Source organism: Phymastichus coffea, unplaced genomic scaffold, assembly GCF_024137745.1.
Source record: "Phymastichus coffea isolate CEN01 unplaced genomic scaffold, Cenicafe_Pcof_1.1 PCOF00147, whole genome shotgun sequence".
NCBI classification, from domain to species: Eukaryota; Metazoa; Arthropoda; class Insecta; order Hymenoptera; family Eulophidae; genus Phymastichus; species Phymastichus coffea.
The window spans coordinates 46,463-69,043 of record NW_026706958.1 but is presented as its reverse complement, the minus strand read 5'-3'; the positions used below and the strand labels follow the sequence as shown (position 1 = coordinate 69,043).

General features: G+C 41.2%; 1 protein-coding gene across 2 annotated transcripts; it reads left to right on the top strand.

Annotated features, from left to right (window-relative positions):
• The first annotated feature begins 623 nt into the window (after positions 1–623).
• LOC131672286 (photoreceptor-specific nuclear receptor-like) lies at positions 624–22,550 on the top strand. Of its 2 annotated transcripts, XM_058949415.1 has the most exons (9): positions 624–1,395; positions 5,004–5,433; positions 10,973–11,076; positions 14,433–14,547; positions 19,176–19,294; positions 19,378–19,598; positions 20,438–20,542; positions 20,657–20,726; positions 21,099–22,550. In XM_058949415.1, the coding sequence occupies exons 1-9, from the start codon at positions 1,275–1,277 to the stop codon at positions 21,335–21,337; spliced, it is 1,524 nt and encodes a 507-aa protein (XP_058805398.1). In that variant the 5' UTR covers positions 624–1,274; the 3' UTR covers positions 21,338–22,550. The 2 variants fall into 2 exon arrangements, with proteins under 2 accessions (XP_058805398.1, XP_058805397.1); XM_058949414.1 differs by having other exon boundaries at positions 20,438–20,726.
• Positions 22,551–22,581: the final 31 nt, after the last annotated feature.

The following is a 22,581-nucleotide window of genomic DNA, read 5'->3' as shown; positions in this document are numbered from 1 at the left end:
GATGAAAATTTTAAGGATACTTTCGGAAGAAAGCAAGAGGAGAATTTTATAGAATACTTTATCATTGACTAATGTAAACCCACAAAATAATAAATTATCACAATCGACTACAAACGACTCCGGAAATTTCCAAGCAATTCTGTAATTATTCGAGCGATCGGCAAATGCGTTAGGAGCAGAAAAGTACATATTTTATTAGCCCTAACGCAATAAGCATTTGACGATGATGCCAAGTTGGCAATAACTTTCGCCGTCTTGTAGTTGACGTCATCCAAGATTTATAGATAAAAAACGCACGAGCTTCTCAATAACAATTTATCGGAAAAGAAAGGCAATCGATAACACCCCTCCATATAGACGATGAAAGAAAAAAAGAGAAAAAAAGAGAAAAAAAGGTCTATCGTGCCCGACAAGTATTTTATTTTTCACCTTTAACCAGGCACAGAGAACATCCCCGACTCTTCTCCGAGACAAGGGGGCGGCAAGGCAGCGTCGCTATGATTTTGCACGGCGACTCGCGCATGCGCAGCCGTGAGGGGGGGTGAGTGAGAAGCTCGTCGCGAGTGCGAGCGCGTCATAGGTTAAATCCCCGTCGGGCCGCGTCTTTTTTGCGTTGGCTCCTGATCCCCCCGCCTCTTCGCGCGCGCCGTGCTGCGGGAAAAGCTTTGCTCGCAAGCGACGCCCCCCGAAAATCGACGCCTGTGATTCTTTGACGTCTCGAGTTCCCATCCAGCCAGACAGATAACACTGCACAGTTCGCCAGCGTTCACCCAACGGGTCTGCACACTCAATCTCTGCTCATCTGCAGATTTCCATTCTGACAGTGTTCTCCTTTTTCCGCGGCAATACAGATTGCTACATGCAGTGCGCCTTGTTAAAGTGTTTAAGGACTTGGCTTTGTATGCGTTTACACTTTATTCCAATAAACTTGACATTCATTGCAAAGTAATAATGTATACAACTTTACGATTAAACGCTTGAAACCAATAAAAATCATAGAATAATGTTACTTCAGCGGTAGGTCCATTCGAAAAGTCATTTCGAATATTTTATGGCAATATGTGATGATGAACATTTAGCAATATTAGAGTACAAATTACGCTCACGGTATTGTGAGACACGACAACAAAAATTATTTCATCTGCATCTTATTGTGATACGATCTCGAAGCGAACCAAAATAAGAGAAGGTTTAGTTTGATAAGGTAACTAGAATCAAAAACCAAAAATTTAACTTCTAGCTCTGTAATTTCACTCGAGTGCGTAAATGAGAACATGAATGGTGTTGCCACTATGGGATCGTCGGAAGAACATCATATTCATCATTCTCAATCTCAAAACGAAAGTAATTCGGATCATCCGAGAAGTCCATCCAGTCCCATGAGCAATCGACACGGTAAGTAGAACTTTGTACATTCGATAATTTTATAGGGGAAGTGAACATTAACTTTCACTCATTTTATTGGAGGCTAATTTCTACTGTCGCGCTCGATCGGCTCTACTTGTAGAGAAGAGAACGAGAAATAAACAGAGTTGAGCTGAATAATTTAAACTGTGTTTGATCTATACATTAATTAAATTTAAACAAGAGGATGTATCTGAACATTTAATCAACTTCAAATAGCGACAACTTTGTGCCTCGTTCACAATCGATCTTCGATGACGTTTGCTCATATTCGAAAAATGAAAAATATTGCAATGTAAATCAAGAGAAATTTCAAGTTAAAACTAGACTTGTCGCGATTGATCTCATCATTTTGTCATATAGTAAATCAGAAGCCGGAAAAACAGTTCGTAACAGCTGTATGTTTATATCAAAATTGCAAAAAATAAACGAACAAATCAATTAAATAAGAATAGTTTCAACTCAAACAAATAGTATTCATGTCACAAACTACGATTAGCGATAAGGCAGGCTTTGCGAAGCTATCATCAATGAAATACATGAGAGTCAATTTGAAAATTAGCGCGTCGGAAGCGGAGGCTGTAAAGTCTGCTCGAAATCAAGTTACGTGATCGACATACCAAGTGGCGTCTTTTAGCCCGTGTGCTGTATATGGGCACGCGACTCTCCCTTCGCATCATAATCAACTGCATAGTGTACGGTCACGCTTACTCACTCTTACCGCGATTTCATCTTCAGGATTAGCATTTGCGAACTCACGGAAATTTGATTGCTATCTAAGACAATTTGTTTTTCAATAGTTTCTCACGTAATAAATAGAAACTAATTTTTTGTACAATAGATGAAGTTCATTTCAATCTCTAACTGAATATATACGAAATTTCGAAACATCTCATACTTGTATACGTATTTTATTTAAATTGTTATTTTATTTTTAAAAAAGGTTAAACAATTCAAGATCCTATAGAATCACAATGTACAATAAGATTGGTGTATTTCGTAAAAGTCGTTCCTGGCAAAACCGGCCAACTCAAATAAACAATCAAATGTATAAATTAATTGTTGTTATAATATTACCAGTTAGTGCTATGTCGTAACCTAGTGTATACATCCTAGTTCGATATCTCAGCCAAGTAAATCAAAGAAACTCTAATAGTCAAATCGTTCATCTGTTATCATAATCTATTAGCATAATCGGTCATATATCATCAAAAATAATTTACCGATTTGACGTCTTCACTTGAACTTGAAAACTTGAATATCTGGAAATCACGAAAAATCAACTTGATTGGTTCTGCTAGAACATCGCTGACATACACATCTCGTTTAAGGGCTTCGTGAATGTTTATTACTTCGCACTACATGTCAACGGGAAATAAATTAATCTGAAAGCTGCGAAGAGTGAATATATTATTGGCTCAGTCAATCACAAATCGTTTACTCTCACCACAAGCGCGTTACAATGCAATACGTAACGCGTACTCAAACCATAAACGCTTCTGGCCCATTAGACAAATTAAATCCCAGCCCTAAAGTGCAACGGGACTTCGAGGGCAAAAGCCTATATATACGAGAACCTACTCGATCACAGAAGAAGCGGAAAAGATGAAGTGGCGTTAAGTTTATACACAACTGAATTAAAATGTTACCTCTGCGCGATTTACTTCAAGTACGTACACGTTGAGGATTCATTTAATGGAAATTCATAGCAAGTGCATGAGCTTGATAAGAAAGAGAGGATGACGATGGATTACTTATCGCGCTCTCACTAATAGTTTCTTTTAACGGATATTCGTAAAATCAAGAAAGCGCGCTCCAAAATATTTAACTGAACGGAGTGCTTTCTTAAGACATTGTTGGATCAGTAGACAAAGCGCTCGCATCTTATAAAACATGCCGTATAATTGTAGCTGTCGCAAAATCTAGCCATTGATGCTAAAAATTTTACTTTGCCAGAGTCGATAAATATCATACCAGATTATTATAGATCGCTGTCGAAATTGTGTACTTGCATGCTGTAGCTTGCATGCTGAGTTCTTTGACTGATAATTGCGATAAAATAACTAAACAGCAAATGTAATTATGTAATTTTAGAGTAGATTCATCCAAGTAATATTTTCTCTAATTCGTGTCACTGTCACCTATCCGCCAAGAAAATTCGATCATACCGAGAAACCAAAATCATTCGTACATTCGATCAATAAAAATCATATAAACCATGTATGCAGCATCGATCTTCCGTGCTGTCAATATCGCAAAGTGGTAGCTCGAACCGAAAAAAAAAAGTAAAGCAGCGAGGGCGTCAAATTTCATTAGCATATCAATGGTGGCGGATGGCGGGGCACAGGCGCCACCTGCGCCACCCTCTCAAGTATTATGGGATCACCGGCAGCAACGGCAGCGGCAGCGACGGTCGTATAAATTGCAATGAGAAACGACGGCGCCGTGAGCCCGACCTGTTTACCCCGTGGTTAATCGCTATCGTATTAGCCCTCGAGGGGGTTACGCGCAACACTTTTATGACGATCCTTGCGCTTGAACGCAGAGAGACACCGACAAGTGGCGGCTTAGAGGGTTTTATGAGGTTAAAGCCAAAGTCTATTTGCTGGAAACTAAGTGCCGCAACTCATTTTTTTCCCTTTTGTTTCCTATTGTTGATTTTTTTTTTAATCCAACAAATGCTATTAAAAATAGATTTTTTCATCCAATAAAAATGTCTCATCTCATCTAATAAAATACTCGCAAGGACAAAGCAAACGATCACATAGCCCAATCATTCTTATGAGACATCCCGTCGAAAAATTACATCGTCCTGCCTGTTCCGAATGAGGAGCTCAAAGTAGGATTTAGTTGTCGCGCCGTTTGACAAACGGCATTTACATCAGAAAATAAAATCGGAAAAAGCTTACTTATACAAAGCTCTTAAACGCAATTTCGACACTCCGTCTCTTTTTTCTTTTGTTGCTTGCTCGCTTGTCATATTTATTTATATACCTATCATATTTATTTTCACGCATAAAGGTAGCATAAAAATATTTTGCAATAATTCCGTAGGTACATCAATATTTCGAGATAACCAAATTGAAAAACCGTATTGAAGATGAAAAAGGTAATTTTAATCCCGCAACCGTATCAAAGTATATAACGACTGCGCGAATTTCAAACATCTGCGTATTCGGCGAGGGTGGCGCGCGTAGTTTCAGCACTTTGGCTTGTCTCCCAGTGCGACGCCACTTATTTTATTAGTCACGCTTTTCATTAAGGCGGACTCGTGATTCGATGGAATTGCATTTATCGCCGGAGTTGAGCACGAAAAAGGGAGGTGCTAGCTTGGAAGAATCGCGCACGAGTTCACGGACGGAAATATCTTAATCTTGTTAGATCTGATGATGATGTTAGGCGCGATGAACTTTATTCGTTGAGTGCGCGGTGATGTGATTACGTATCGAGGAGATGACGTTGTTTACTGAAATGTTCTCATAGTCAGCCGCGAACAAGGACAAGCAAACAATGCCGAAAAAAATAATTTATCACTCGTCGCACGAATACTTGACTCGTACTACTTAAGAATGAAAATTCGATTGACGAACCCTTTACAGACTCGGGCGAGAGCAGCGTGATATCGCCAGGCTTACCAGAGCGTTACAGTCCTCTGCAAGCGGCAGCCTCGACCCCGTACGGTTCACGGTTGCAAGAGTGTCCAGTACCGCTGTGTCGTGGCTTGGATTTCCCGGCAGCGCGCTCACCTTATCTGACGGCGTTGGAGAATGGTCATCCAATGTTAGGAATGCCTCATCATCCTCCACCGCCACCGCCGCCACAGCAGCAACAGCAACAGCAGCAGCCGCCACCATCGTCGAGGCAATCGCAGCAAGCGGCTGACAGGCAGAGCGCCAAGGCCAGCAGAAGTTCCAGACTGATTTGCATCGTTTGCGGAGATACCAGTTCTGGCAAGCATTACGGAATTCTGGCGTGTAACGGATGCAGTGGCTTCTTCAAGAGAAGCGTCAGACGGAAACTCATATACAGGTGAGTTGGCTCTTTTCCTTTCAACGTCATTTCAATTACCGTCTATAGTGCGACATCGGGGAAACGGGACGCGCCACCGCGCAACTTGCCGAACGCTGACTAGTTACTCCTTTTCAAAACGATACTCAGAGCGGCTAATGCGACCGTAACCATACGACCATCAGTTAGTTGCATACCCGCTGCAATGCCGTATGAAAGGAGAAAGTAAACACGACGGGCGGCGACTAATCCCACGCGCGATGCAAGACCGCGCGAGAGGTTAAAGATACGATATGTATAACGCCATCTGGGCGATTTGCCTGCGCTTATGCGCGATCTTCAATCGATCCTTTGGTGCGCCATGTGGCGATGCTCGAGTGGGCTTAGGTGCGCGCGCGAGAGAGAGAAATTGATCCCCCTAAACTATTCTCTCTTTCTCTCTCTCTCTCACACACGCACGCGCGCGCGCGTACATACGCACACAGTCACCCCACGGGATCGATCATCCATCTCCATTGGATCTCTATTTTACCGAAATCGCTGCGTATGCGTGTATATGTCTATGTGTGTGCTTCGAAACTTCGTTCCAATCTCTTTTTTAGCTTTCTGAACGAGAGGCGTTAGTGATTATGTGGGAAAGGTGATTGCTTTAATTTTCTTTCCCGATGAAATTTGCACAACTTTTGTTTTAGTGCAACATCCAACTATCTTATTTAAACACTTCCAAAAATGGAAACATAAATATTAAATTGTCAAACGTATCACTTTGAAATCATTCTAAAATTAATAATCGCAGTACCAAGTGATTTGACACAACTTCTGTTTTTATATCCAAAATATGTATGTCTACTAAGCTTTATGACAGAGCAATTTATTATTAAATATACGTTTAAGTAAAAAGTATCTAAACGTTATATTTTTAACACACAAAAACTACCTTGGTCCTGAAATCGTAATTCGTAAACTCAACCAATAAAAATAATATATCATATAAAATAATATAGTTAATTGTTTTATTTTTATTTCTGTTTTTAAATCCACGGGTCATTATTGCAAGTCCAATTACATATGCAAATGTCCAATGTATGGATCAAAATTTTAACTCGCATATAGAAGTGAACGTATATGCCATTCTTCGGATCCCCCAAAGGATGAAAAAGTCATTGAGAATCAGTCGATCTGCAAACTATTAACCCCCTTTTCAAATAGGAACTGACCCTTCGGTATAGGGGGAATTCGAATTTGTCTGTTTGTTTTCTTTGAGAAATAGTCAAATGATTATCCCTCGGAAAACAAATCAGGTTTACAAATCAATGTAAGTCAATATAAGGATTCTGTATCTGTTTACATAGTAAATTTTGTTGTGAGACAAACAAATAGGAAATGCGTTTTCAGTTTTAGAAGTAAAAACGTTGTTTTTCCAATGCATAGCGATGAAATTAATTAAAAAATTATTGATAAATTGACTTATTTTTATTTTGAAATCAACATGCAGATGCAAATATTTTCCAATCACATGGTCACACGTCTCATTGTGAAATCTCGTTATCGTTCATTCTGTAAATCACTCGAGGCAGAAGAGATACAAGTACGCGTCCCGATCAACAGTTCATCGTTCGCCATCAAGCATTGCACCCATCATCACGAGGCGCGCTCGCGCCGTCTCTTCAATTTCACGCACGGACAAGGAACATTTTGAATCCAATTATAGTTCGCCACCGAGAATTAGAAGCGACACCTGTTACTCACATATGCAGACAGATGGGATGGTAGCAAAAAATAGAAAGGTTCGCACACGTGACTCGCGCAAAGAATTCCTTGGAGAGCGAATATGTATCCCCCTGCAGTCTCAATGAGCGGCCTATTTATAAGTTGTTTTGCCGGACGTTTAGAGCTCCCACGAGTAAACACAAAAAGTGACGTGTCGATGTCTTGTTTGATCGGGATGAATTGCCGCGCCACAAAGGACCGATTTATCATGACCACGTCGTGATATCTTTCTCCTTTGAAAGATGCTATCGTTCAGTGGATGTTGATTCGTTATTTTCCGTATTCGGTTCGCTGGCTCGAGAAAACTACATTTCTTTAGAAATTAGAAAATTCAAAGGTTATTCGAATAATAAATACCACGCGAAAAATCGTCAAAATTTGTCGAATTTTTGAAAATCAGAAGTCATTGCTATATTGGGCAACAGACTGAACTATCGATTGCAGTCGTATTGTGAATTATTCATTCTAGTCTCTTCTGTTTGTGAAATTCCCATCAAGGAGCGTTTGCCCGAGAGCGTCAAGAATAAAAAATGCCACAAGTTGCCAGTCATTCCAAAAACTACTTAAACATCGCCAAAACCCCGCCCACACCACCAGCAGTGGAAAAACCATTCGGAGGCTACAGTTTTATTATTTTCACAAGTCGCGACGTCATAGTAGTCGCCGTTGTCAGATGGCTGGTAATGCAACTAGAGAGCCTCTTCACAGCCTTCGCACAGATAACCAATTACGTCGATCGCGTCGAACGCTAGAACGCTACGCACGACAGATGCGTCCCGATTCCGGCCGCAGTATTCGAAGCCAGGGATTACGCGCCTCTTCGCACATGCGCTCGAAAGGTTATTGAATTTTCTTTTCTTTTTTTGGTGCTCGTAGTTATTGTTTTCTAGACTGGGATCGGACGCGTTTTTTTTTTATTTACGGGAGAAGGATCACAATCGATGCTCGAAACAATACTTGCTTTGTGGCTCGCTCTAAGTGAGCGACGAATAGGTACGCGCGAACTTCCCGAAGCTTTATCAAAGAAACATAATGTAGCGTTGAATTTAGCTCTGCATGCAAAAGCAAATCCTGAATCGCAGTTTAACTCTAACCGCCGCAACATCCGCACGCCCCGTAAGTATCCATTAAAATTTCTCGTTTCGATGCACACGAGTAATGCCTTGCGATCTTCGAACACTCTCTGATCGTTTGCATGCCGATGAATCCTTACTTCTCCAGTCGTTTGCTCCGAGCAACGAAAATAAAAGCCAGTCGGCCGCGACGAATCCCGTAACATCGCTCGAGGAAACTCGCTGTGAGATTGCCTTGGGAAGACAGTCCTCGTGGAATTAACCTCGAAGAAGAAAACATCACAACAGATCATTTTCATCCACGGACGAAAACGGACGAAAACGGACGAAAACGGACATGCGCGGGCGTAACCTGTCAAAACCCCGTCAAAAGCAGCAAACACGCATCCCAACCCAACCCATAGCCATCAAAATCAACTGAACGCGCGAGCTCATCGGCGCGTTAACGTGGCAAATATGTATCGCATCTCTGCTCGATATTAACCAGCAGCACATGCTCTCGGTTTGCCGAGGCGTGACTCGATAGAGCCGCCAAAAAATATTCGAAACGAGGGAAGGGGGTTCCCGCCGCCACCGCCACCGCCGCCAGGGCGTGAAGGCAAATCAATTTGCAACAAGAGAGAGAGACAGAGGCATTTTCCCCACTGTGTCGGACCCCCTGCACAGACGCGTGTACATCTTTTGAAGAGACGAGGGGGTGAATAAGAGCTGAGTTATGAAATTATGTAATGCCTTTTAATAAACGCGATCTGCATGGCTTTGGCTTGCGTGATTTCAGGATCGGTTTGATATGGTTGTGTTTAATGGGGATATATATTTGTATATATATATATATATGCGTGTGTACGTGTGTGTGTGTGTGTGTGTGTGTATATTGCCGCTCTATTTTAAAAGATGATTAACAAATTGAAGAGAGGACGCTATTGTGGGTATTCATTCGAGGTCGGATTAATTGTGAGATGACATTTCCAATTTCGAATATTTGGATCCTCGCATGTTTAGCCAAGTTGATTGGTATATTTCTTGAATAAGACATCAATTGCTGTGAAATAAAACGAGCGTGTGAATCATTAAGTTCACATTTTGTTACTGTAATGAAAATCATTCTTAACTGACGAAATTAATAGATAAACAAAATCAAAAGTAAAATAAATAAAACATCTCATTCGGCATTGACTCGTAAGCAGAGCGAGAGAGAGAGAGAGAGAGAGAGATGCCCCGCGGGACAAGACGGGAGAAGATTTTATGTGCACCCACCCGAGCGAATCCCTGCGCGCGTCACTTTTCCATGTCGTTTACATACGTGCGAGGCGCGCCCTTTCGCCAGCGGCGCGCGAACAATGCCGTAATCATGTGGAAGAGATTTTGTTTTTTTTCCTCTTTCGTTGCATAGGCGTGTACGTGTCTTCGATTTTATCGATATATTTGACGCAATGAGTGCAATTTGATTTAAAGGGAACGATAGAAATATGATTCTTTTTTTTGTGATTCATTTTTTATATAACTAACAAGTCATAAATATCAGGAGATGTCTATACCTAACCATATAAATGAAAGAAAGCGATGGAAATCAGTTGGGAAAATCAACGGTCAGCCACGTACTGGGCTGTCTGAGCAGTTAATCTTTAATCATAATATTCATCGACGTTTCAAGAATATCGAGAACCTTCCTCATCGGAGCTAAAAGCAACCTTTCGCTGAACAAAAAACTATTAATTAAAAAAATCGTATTAATTCGTTACAAATGAAAATAAGCAATGTATTGACTTATTAGTTGTTTCGAAAAACTTTGAAAAATATGATATTGATATTTCTCGACAATGTTTAGACGAGAAGTAAAATGCTTATATCGTATACAAACATCTAGTTTTTCAAATAGTAAATCCCTTCAATTGCACGAAACAAGTAATGTTGTAGATCGAATAATTTACATCATTTTGATACATCATTCTGTATAATCGTAAGGTAACATAATAAAACCAAAACATCTTTCGCTAATCAAACAAATTTCATCTCTTAAAACAATAGTACAATTGGTTTTTGAATGCCAAGATTGGCATTTCCTCTTAAAAACAAATCATCGCGATTCACACCGACGTTCTTGCATACAATCAGAAGTGTACACGTCAACTAAAGGCTCAAATCATGCAAGACAAATTTGTCAAATCAATGCACAGTGTGTATATCTGGAAATGAAAGTAAATTTCTGTGCGCACTTGTCAAGTTGGTGTGTGTCGGGCGACGCCGTCGTCCATAGCTAGACGCCCTGATATAAATTCGATTACTTTCATTGTGTGGCGCCCTGGCAAACTATAACTCCGACATACATCGAGCGTTATACTACAGCTACCACTACTATATCCTTTGAGATAGGGCATAGGATCACGTATTCCCTTCTTATCCATCCTAATCCTCGAGAAATCCTGGGTTGTTCGATTTTTCTATCTCTTCTTACTGATGCTCTCCCGCTGCTGTCATGGAAAGCGCGCACGAGTGCTTTCATTTCATCTACTGTCTTATAGGTTTTTTTCTCAAATGAATTTTGTGTTCAACGGGCTTGCATTCGAAAATATATACTGAACTGCTTAGTTTTCTAGTGACCCTTGTAGAATGCTGCCGATACCTGATGTATGAATACAGAAATCTTCGAATTATTTCTTCAGTAAGATCACGATGCAGTACACACCAACCCGCCTTTGTTATTGCAATTGTTACAGATGCCAAGCAGGTACAGGTCGTTGCATCGTGGACAAGCCGCACCGCAATCAGTGCCAGGCGTGTCGACTGAAAAAGTGCATGGAGATGGGAATGAACAAAGACGGTGAGTGTATAGCGAAACAAAAATTAGATTAAATCGTGCAGCGTAGCCATTTTAATTTTCCTGTACCTCTCTCTCTCTCTCTCTCTCTCTCTCTCTCTCTCTCTCTCTCTCTCTCTCTCTCTCTCTCTCTCTCATGCTCTCAATGAATGTGTAAGTCAGTTATGTCATTGCGTGCGACTAAATTACAATGGAATTATTATCCACCGCGATATGTATATATGTACGCATTGTTCAGGGAAAGATTGATTAGACTTCTTACAATGGATGAATTGAATGATGAAGTGATCAATTAGTCATAATGATAGGCTATGGTTAGGGCGGCTGCTATTGAGTCAATGGATATGTGACTTAATTTGATATTCACGTAACTTGTAAAACGTATAATCTATAGGGCGCATTGACTCTACCAAAGAAGTGAAAACCAAGCAGTATGAGATATATGAAATATCAGAAAGACAAAAGGAAAATAAAACAATCGGATACGTACTAACGCAGAAATCAATCAGACAAGAGAGGAATGAGAAGAGAGAGAGGAAGAGAAGCTTTAGGCAAAGAGAAGCGCACCTGCCATTATACTTTTTCCCCTTCGTATCTTCAACGGGCAGGGAGGGGAAAACTTTCTTATTGCCGAACTCGTGCTCGTAAAGAGGAATTGGATCTGGCTTCTTCTTCTTCTTCTTTTTTCCTTTTTTGTACGCTGCTGCTGCTGCTGCTGCTGCTGCTCGTCGCGCTTTTGATTCGTCGCCGTCGCTGAAACGAATTGCGGGATTGCCGCCCGCACGCGCGTGATTTTGCGGCGGGACGCTGCCGCTGCTTCGCTTCTAATGGAATCTTTTTTCTCTTTTCTTCTTCTACTCCTTGAACCGAGTACATTGATTACCTTTATTCTTATTTTATCGCTTCGCGCGACGTTGATTTTATTTTGTAATCTCATGATTGAAGTATTAGTGATGAAAGTTGACGATTCTTCGAGACTTTTCGATAAGTGATATATACTCGTATCTTGCGCGCCAGATAACAAATTTTTAAGTTTTCTCCCCTTTCGTTCGTCTCTTAATAAGTTCAAAAATTATTTCTATCGCGATCAACTTTACTGTCTAATTCGTCGCGCTTGATAAAAGTCTAGTCGTGAAATTTATTTTTATCGTGGCAAAGTCGGAATATTTTTTTTGTCGCGCGCAAAAAACTCGTGGATCAGTATTCAATGTTTCGGCATCCGTATCATTAGCAGCACCGAAAGCGTGATTTGAAATCTAAAATCCTCGGTGACAATCAAAGAGAAATGTCTTGACGCACACGTCACACGATTATGTAATAATACATACACGACGCGCGCGCGAAAAAGAAAAGGGTAGGTGCGGCTATGACGTAATTACTCCGGGTGGTGGGCCACCGCATGCTCGGTAAACACGCGGAGAGGTCGTTAGCGCACGAGCGACGGTCACGTGTAGAGCGAGAGAGAGAGAGACCCCCGAAGGGTTAATTGGAGGAAATAAACGTGCGAGGGATGCGCGAGTGACGATATAGTTAAAGGGCTGTGCTTTCGTCCACGTCACGATTCTCACTTGCGCACACTCACTTTGCGCGCTTCTTTTTGTTTTACAACCTCGTCTTTGTTCTTCATTCAGTAAATTCGTTTGGCATTGTAATATGACTGGCGAGGTTTATGTACATATATTGGGCTTATTTCACTTGCGAATTTATGTTTTCAAATGAAACGATTTTTGATTGTTTATTGAGTATTTAACAAGGAAAGCATATTGTAGAGTATCAAATAAATTAATGTTTCTATAAAGAAAAATTGCAAAAATTGTAAATATTGATAGATATCGATAGTTTCATCGAGATCTCCTTTTCGTAGATTTTTGTTTTTGTCAATGTCAAAAATGAAGTCGAAATGAATAAAAGCGTAACAAATAAACAATGCAGAATCCCACGACAAATCAATTACTTCTATTAATCGGCAGTCTGTTGAAAAAGCTAATCCCGCAAGGCGCGTTAACAGGCAAAACCAGGCCATCCTTCACATAGCTCTCAACTTCTTTCATTTAGTTACCGAGAGGACCGCCCGTAGCGCAGCCATGCAAATTAGAGAAAAGAGAAGCGTTTATCTCGCGTGTGCGCGCACGCAGAGAGAGAGAGAGAGAGAAAGAGAGAGAAAAAAAAACTGTAACTACGACGGCGACGTCAAAGGGCTGAGAAGAGCAGCCCCATTATGCTGTCCGTGCGCGCGAAATATATAATACGCAATTTTTTTTCCCCCGTCCTCGTCGTCGTTAGTCGCGAATAACAGCTCGGAAAAAGTGGAGGACGCGTATTTGCGCACGCCGCCGCGTATATTCAGTTCCAGTTGTGCCATTGATTCGCGAGCTTCGATGAACTTTCGCGTGACTTGGGCCGATTCGACAATAGGTATAATTGCCATCGTCGAAGGATAGAACGACGACATCGCAATCGCAAGTACCCTGACAAGTCGAGGCTCCCGCAAGGGCGCACATTAGGACACAGCCGTGCAGTTCACAATTCGCGGAAAAAGTGCGGGTCCCGTGCTGCGATATTATCTGCGATGACAGTGACGCGTCCGCGCGCTCGCTTACCTAACTCTCCGCGCTTGCGGACAGACAATGCATCTGATTTCTGCGCGAAGCCCCGTTTCCCTCGTGTCAGACGCAGGCGAGCAAACCCATGGCGCCCGTGCCGCGTGACATAATCAGCGTCGGTTACGTGAGCGCGCCCGGCGCGACGTCATGAGTGATGAGAGCGCAAACATTTTTGTTTCTGATTAGTTTCTTCACCAATGCTTTCGGATTGCTTGTAATGTTGACGTTCGTGTTTGCGGTCGTTTAAATTTTCTTTTTTATCATTGCTTATTTTTACGAAAATCAAAATGACAGTGACAATCCGTTTATCAAATACAGAATTCTAAGCTGAGTCCCAAACTTAACTTCAAAATCAAAGCTAAAAGCTTGTAGTTTCGTTGAAAAGTGTGAGAGAAAGAGCGAGAGAGAAACCACCCCGTAGCGCGAGAATGGCCGGAGGCGACGTAAGCGAGTCGGGAAGTTGCTCTCTCACGACGAGTCAAAGTGCCCCGAAGGCTTGACGACGACGTGCCGCGGAAATTGGATTGACTTTAATTATCAGCTTGTCGTGCGCTTCCCTTTTTCCCTCGTTTTGCCTGCCGACGTGCCAGGAAATTTGTGATGAAATGAATCATTGTATTAATTCAAGCTGGCTTTGAACAGTAGTCAAGTGATCAAATCGTTTGTTACGAGCGAAATTCACATAACGCTGTTTGTCTGTTACGAAACATTCGGCGAGACACAATCTGACCAATGGTATCGAAACATTTGTTACAGCGGTGCAAAACGAAAGGCAGCCACGTAATACGGCAACCATCAGGCCGGAAGCTCTCGTCGAAATGGATCAGGAACGAGCGCTCCGTGAAGCTGCAGTTGCCGTTGGTGTGTTTGGGTGAGTAGCTCGTGCAAAGCATCGCGTGACTGCTGATTCAGTTCACTGCGAACCCGTATTGAAAAATGTCCGACCAAAACGACATTTACTACTTGTTCGCTTGGACGCTCCGTTGAGTAGAGGTATGCCTCGATCGACTCGATGAACATAGCCGAGCCATTCCCTTGTCTGCAGCCAACAAAGCGCGAAAGGCTCAAGAAAAGGCGGAAAAAGAGGTTTTCCAATTTTTCCACGAGCTATGATAATCATCCGAGCGACAGCTTCTGACCCAAAAATTAAAAAACAAAGCGTCGACGAGAGACATATGAGAGACAAAGCAAAACCTTTCTCCACGGCTCGTCGTAGTCCGCTTCGAAAAGAAAGCAACAACGTTTCCCACTCGGTGTGAGACCTTAAAATAACTTTGTGTGGCCGTACGTACAGAAAGCTGCTTGCTCGCGGCGAAGGCTCTATTGGCAATTTTTAATCCGATCCGCGGCTAACCGAGCCAGAAATCGATGTGCGCCAGAAGAGAGGAGAGTTGAGGCAACGTTGTTTGATCTTGAGGCCGTGTGCCACGTCGAGCGTGACTTCTATCATGAAAAATTACCTTTGACCGACACACGCTCCACACGTCCTCGGCGAACTGTTAACAACGGAAAATCCATATCGAACGCGCGCGACAACGACGATGCGCCCGTTTGCCGCGCTGCCGGGATACGTACGCTCAAGTTTCCTGCGGTTATATCTCTTCCGCGGTTGCTTATTTTCAATGCCAATCGACTTTGCCAATTCGATAAACGAATGGTTAATAAGTAAATAATACTGTTTATTATATAAATATTGTATACTAATACAGAATAAAAACCAACACACCTGCACAATCGTTTCTCTGATATACTAACAAATGGTAACACTCGTAAGCATTTCAACAGTTACTCGGTTAATTTCTGATGCAGTCAGTCGCACACTTTCCGCACCCTGACATGAGTCAACTTTGAAATTATTATAAAATCTGAATGAATGACCGAGTCAAAACGCGACAACTTTTTCATCAACCACTAGTTTGCTAATTTTTCAATGTCGACAATTTTCGCTGTAACCTACTACACGCGATTCCAAGTCGAATTGGTAAAGGGCACGAGTTTACCTCATAGCCGAACCGAAACTCAACGAAATCTCACCATTGATAATACTTGCAAAAATTGCACGAGCACGACGTCCAGGCGAGTCTCCATCGCCACTGCTCTTAACATCTTGACTCTCATCACGGAAATTCGCCACTAGTCTTGGTAAATTAACCGTCGGTCCGCCGGTATCACCGGTCGGTTGTTCCACACGAATTGGCGGCTCGAGTGACTGCACGTTCGTGCGAATATCACCCTCGGACGCACGTCTCCTGTCATCGCTCATCAGATAGCCGCGTTTCAGATTCTCCGATTTGGTTTTGCGAATGATTATGGCGACGCGTCGCTTAATCTCCTCCGAAGATTCTAATCTCTCGAGATCGGGTGACGATGCCGACGAGTCGTCGAGCATCTCTAACAGTCGATGGAACGACAGGCATAATTCTTGCATTGACTTCTGACTGATGAGCAGATAGCCGCGAGAGTCACGATCGCGTTGACGCATCAAGTCTTCCATGTCGCACAAGTCACTCTTGGCGGAGCGTAATTTGGCTTCGGCGAATTCACGTCGTGCGCGCTCTTCCGCCAATAGCTGCTCGTTGTGACGAGTTTCTTCCCAAAGTCTATCGCGCTCTTTTCTCACCTCCAACAGTTCGTTTAAGATTTCTTGCAGCTTCTCGACTTGCTGCTGGCTCTGTTCTCCTTCTGTTTGCGGCTTGTCGAGCATCGCCGCCGGCTCTTCGAGCTTGGTTGTCACCGACACGTCCTTTTGCATTGGATTAGCGAACAATTGGATTTGAGATTGTAAATCCAGATGCAACGAGGGCTTCGGCGGTGGCTCAGCCTTTCTGACCTGCAACAGTTGAAATAATTCAGCAATCTCGCGAAAACGCGCTTAGAAAAAACGAGTATGTCGCACCACCGATAATCTCGCATTCTCGGGCGGTTTCACCGGTTGCCTCGGTCTCCTCTCGAACACCGGCACGGGTGGTTTAGTCTTCATCCTCTTAGCAATCTGCGCCATCGGCAATAATGGCTTCCTATACGCGACTGGCGGTGGCGGCCTCTTAACTTGCCTGATAATCGCACTTCTCGGCCTCGTCACAGTTTTAGTTTCCTCGTCGCTTCGCTGTTTGCGCAAATTGTCGGCGGACGAGATTCGCTTGCTCGCCGTAGCCGAATCTTTGGTCTGATTCACACTCAGCCAGCGATACTCGCTCTTGGTACGCAAGTCGTTGCGATCCAGTTGTCTTGAAATCTCGGCGACATTCTCCTCGCGCAGCGCTGAATTCAATCGCACGTCCACGATGGCCAGGGTTTTGTTGTGTTTGAGTAATTCGAGAATGTCGTGGGTTATTGGCTCGACGAGGCCGCACTGCTGTAGGTCGAGGGCCTTGAACCACAGGCTGTCCCGTATTGCTTCGATTATCCCTGTGGATTGAGAAGTATTCCGTTGCTTGTTTATCGATCATCAGTCGAGTATCAACGATCGAGCAATAGAATAATCGACGTTTACCCATCACAGCCTCGTTGCCAAGCTTGGAATTGCCATTGAGGGTGAGTCGTCTCAAACCAGGCATACTATCCAACTTTGGCTCGCGATATCTCAATGATTGCTTCCAAGCGTCGTGATACAACGACAATTTCTGCCTGGATAACGCCGAGGCGAGCGACTGTCCAGCCTCGCTCGTCAACTCGCATTGCGACAAATTCAACGATCGAACACTGTGCACATCGGCGACTTTTCGACAGAGTAGCTTGCAGCCAGCATCGCCGATGTAACACCGTTGAAGAGACAAGTGCTGCAGTGTTTTTGTGCTCGCCAATCCGACGCACAGAACTGCTAGACAATCGACTGGCACGGGAATACCTTCGAGTTCTAAGGTCGTTAAAGATGTGGAATAACGCACACATTGGCCTATACTGTGAGACAACCACTCGACCAGGAAGCGAGTCAACACGACGGGTGCTTTGCCTATTGCTCGAGCCTTCGACTCGCAGTTCGCTTCTTCGAGTAGCTTGCGATACTGATGGCGATATTGCTCGACCGCTTGGTACTTACTGCGCACACTTATCGATCTGCGCATTTGAAAAGCTTGACGTTACAACTGATCTTTTCAAATTTAGAGATAGATTCTACAACGCGAATCTCGGATGTTGCAAATTATTGGGGAAAGTATAAACCTGAGCGAACGATCGAGAGACAAGGAATTTAGAATAGGCGTCCAGTCGTCCATTTTGACGCGGTCGGTGGTGAAGTCAAGCGAGTGCGGCAGCATAACGCATATCATTGGTAATGGCCTTAATCGCTGCTGCCTGCACAGCTCCAAATAACAAGTGGCGAAATTGTGATCGCTTGTGTTCGTCATGATGCTTCTTTGAGTTTCAGTTAACCTAAATATTGTTGTAAAAGTTTCGTTACTTATCGTGTAGCTTTCGATGTTATCACTGCGTCTGCGTCATTATTTTATACAAGCGATGTGCTAACTCTGATTTAGCTGAAAGTTAAGTGGTTGATGAAGATTTTCATTTTGATGCATATCAAAGTCAAACTGAATCACAAATTATTTTATGTATGGGCTTTGATATTAGCATTAAAAGTTACCAAGAGCACTTCTTGATGGAAAAGTTTATTGGAAAATGGATTTCGCATAAGTAAATTAAAACTTTGCAAACTTATCGAAAATACTCCAAGTTTTCTTTAATCCTAATAGTGTTTGATTGTCCACCTTTCGAAAACCATTCAAGTTAAAATGCATACCAAAAAAGTTGTGTACTACAATATAGTGTTTTTGAAGGTTAATTATACATAAACACTCGCATACCTTGATCGCAATCTAACAAATTTTATACTTTAAGTGTACCAAGTACGAGACAGCGTTATTCTGGATTTACGATATCTACGAACTATCCGAACGACTGGAATTCCTTTTCTAGGCGTCATCTGCGCTAGTGACACCTGAAATAGCTGCCGCGTGTGTATCGTCAGATGTAAGCGCGTGTTTTTCGTCGACAAGTCAACTCACCCTACGGCGGCAACGACGGCAGCGACGGCGACGAGCAAGGGGAGAGCCGCTGAAGGGTTGTGCAACATTGATAAAATTGAAAAGATCTTGATTGGGGAAGCAAAAAAAAACTGATGAGACGAACGGCGAAAGGAATATGAAAACAAAGCCGCAGAGGTGTGAGGTCTGAAGTTTGTCGCTCAAGTCGGTCTGCAGATTCGTTCTACGAATGATAAATCATTTAGCTCGGCAATGAAGGCATTTTTTCGATTCGTAAACGCGTCATTCGCAAAACGCGTTAGTTTCACATGAGCAATTACTTGCCACATCGTTGAAGTAATCGCACAAACTGCAAAATTAGCTAATTGGAATCGAAAGCACTGACCGACGTGACGAGCACTAATTATACCTATCCTCTAATAGCGCTGCGCAATTATCTAGCGTTTTAGGCTTTATGTGAAATTTCGAATGTACCCGCGATTGCACTTTGTAATCGGATTCGGTGCTTTGTTTACAGACCACCAGTATCACTAGCGATGGCGAGGTATGCTGCACCGCTGCCGTTACCCACTGTTGCGCCATCGTCAAATCCACAAAATGCTCCGTCGCCTCCGCGTCATGATAATGACGAGAACGGTAATTATTCTAAATCGTTGATTGGCGAAAAAAGTAGACGGAAAAAGGCGATTAGCAAAAGAAAATGTGAATTCCCGTAATAGGCAACGCGTCAGAGGACAGTATAGACGTTACGAACGAGGAGCCGTTGACTCCACAGCCGCGCGAGGTGAACGCAAGCAACCACAGCCAGATTCCACCCGTGACGCCAATCATCTATTCACCGACGGAGACGGTCTATGAGAGCTCGGCAAGACTTTTATTCATGGCCGTTAAGTGGGCCAAGAATTTACCATCTTTTGCCAGTTTGCCATTTCGCGACCAGGTATATATTTGTAGTACTCCTTTTTCTTTTTTTTTTTTATTGTAAGTAAGCGCAATTATGTGAAAGTCATTTTTCTAGCAGAAAATAACAGAAAAACTATTGTCGATATTTGTTTTGAAAAATAAAATTGACGTCAAAGGAGTCGAGCAAGCTGATATAGGTTTGCATAGTGAACTATTGAAATTTGGTAAACTTTTTATTGGATACTGAAGATATCCGTAACAATTCTGATATTAAAATTTATCTTAACTGTATTGCTTACTGTGCCTAGAAATATACTCTTTAGAGCGACTATTCTTCGTTGATCCAAAATAGATTAAAGTATTAATACACACGCCCATTTTACTTCATGTTTTGTCTAAAAAGATCGTGTTATTTTTGTCCACATAAACATTCATTAATTAAATTATTATCAAACTATGTTAACGTATACAGAGTATTTAGTAATTTTATATCATAAATACTTGTAATTAAACTTTAAAAGTTATTTAAGAATTTTTTTCCATTTATTTATAATTCCAATTCTTTTATCGGTTTTTTTAAATATCTTTTGTTTTTACAACAAACAATCACTTTTATTAACTTTTCAATATATAAACTTACGAAATTAGTCGAATTTGTATATACAATAAAGCTGTGTAAAGTATTTACAATAAATTGAAGAACTGAAGGAAAAAATTGTATATGAAATAAAATTACGTACATATTGAATCATTTTATTAAAAAAATGCATTCATAAAATTGAATAAATTAAATAATAATTAAATACGCTTTAAAACATCGAACGTTACTATAAATAATACCAATAATATAAAAAAAATCTTCTTTAAAAAATGAAGGTAATCCTGCTGGAAGAGTCATGGTCAGAATTATTTTTACTGAACGCCGTGCAATGGTGCCTACCTTTGGAGTCATCGGCTCTATTTAGCGCAGCAGAGTTGACGGTATTGTCGCTACCGCCACACCCAGTTCATTCGCACACTGGTCTTCATTTTCCCTCGCCAACCAAATCCAATCAAATCGCCTCAGATGTACGCTATTTACACGATATGTTGCAGAGATACAAGACCGTTATGGTTGATCCTGCAGAGTTCGCCTGCATGAAGGCTATTGTGCTGTTTCGCCCTGGTAAGTATTTCTTAACCCATGATTGACAAGTTTTCCTTTCCTTCAATTCCTGTCGCATCAAACGTAGTTATTTGTTTCATGAGGTACGATACTTATTCGGCAAAGTATTATATGGCAAATTGAGTTTTAAAGCAAGATCAGTTTTGAAGATATTTCAATAGTATAAGGCGAAGTAGTCAGACGTTTTAATGGTATACATCGAAATATATATTTATTGTTTCTATTTAGTACATTTCAATTACAAATAATCTGTATGGTAATTTTGAACTGAATTCTTGGTGCAAAATGTTTTAAGTTTATCGAAATCTTATGAAAATTAAATTTTTCCAAGTCTTCGTATTGCAACGTCACACAGAGCCCAAATACTTTCAGAAACACGAGGTCTAAAAGACTCAAGCCAAATCGAGAATCTTCAAAACCAAGCCCAAGTAATGTTAGGTCAACATACACGGAGCCAACAGCCGAGCAATCCAGCACGTTTCGGTCGACTTTTACTGCTTTTACCATTGTTGAGAAACGTACCGGCTATGAGAATCGAGCAAATCTATTTCCAACGTACTATTGGCAATACACCAATGGAAAAAGTTCTCTGCGACATGTACAAGAATTGAATTGATGATCGATTCGATATATAATATCGACAGTGTTGATTGTTTATTTGTATATACGTCTATTTAATACTATGTCTAAATCTTATAGATTAGGGCTGAAGTTCGATTAGGAAATTTATTATCACAACAGATACTTATTAGAGATTTACGCAATACTACTTTGGTACTTCGGTACTACAGGTACTTTGTATTTACATTGTTATTTTATTGATAAAAGGATAAAATACTTGGTTGGATAAATTAGTACTTGTTTATTCGAGATATCATTTGTATTTGGTAAGTTCTTCTGATGCTCTATATTAATCACGACAATCAAGTTTGTTGTTAATGGGCAATTCCTATGCGCAATAAATTATTGAAAATATGCGAGTATTAATAGTATTTTAACGAAAGTATTACTACTCGTGTAATCAAAATTTTATTAATTTTATTATTAAGGAGAGTGAAATAAATGATAATCACGTAACTTATGTAGTCCTGTGAGTATTATTGAGATCTTGGACAAATCAAATGAAATTCTTTTGTTATAATATTAATCTTATGCTAAAAAAAAGAGATTGTTATAGATAATTTTGAACAGGTAAATAATAAAAAAGTTAATTATTAAGAGTAAGGATGATAATAGATAATGAAGATAGGCTGTGACCTAGACAAAGATCGATAGAAATGTGACGTGGTGGCAACGAAACAAACAATATGTTATGATGAAGGCCTAAATGCAAAATGTCGGAAAAGTATTAATCTAATATCATTTCCTTCTAAATTCTATACAAGAAAATTATATTCTTCTCAGTTAAAATTTGCCAATTATTTGATATACTTTTTGTCTGATTATACTCGGTATCCGTTGAAGAAACATAAATATTCATATTTTGTACTACATGTCAGAGTCAGTTATATACGTCTTCAATGTAAATCGATTAAAAAAAAACCCGCCTTCCTATCAGATAATGTTCATCTCATCCTCTATGGACAGCGCGGTTCAGTTCAATCACAAGATATATAGTCAAAAAACAGAATTTTGTGAATGGTCAGTTTACAACAAAAAACTATCAAATAGAATTGTACTAGTCCATGAAACAGTAGTGTCAACACGCTGTAAAATAAAAAAAGTATCGGCCGAAAATTCTTTGCGCGCCTATTGTATATTCCATGTTGTTCGGATAAATGACTGTCATCGTAATAATTAAAAAAAAACGCTGTATTAATAATGATCAAGTTCAAGAAAATGATTGTATAAGAAT

Coding starts and splice junctions, on each gene's coding strand:
- LOC131672286 (XM_058949414.1), top strand. CDS start 1,275: ATGAATGGTGTTGCCACTATGGGATCGTCGGAAGAACATCATATTCAT. Junction 1,396..5,003: donor TCCCATGAGCAATCGACACG/GTAAGTAGAACT, acceptor AACCCTTTACAG/ACTCGGGCGAGAGCAGCGTG. Junction 19,599..20,437: donor GTTTGCCATTTCGCGACCAG/GTATATATTTGT, acceptor TAAAAAATGAAG/GTAATCCTGCTGGAAGAGTC.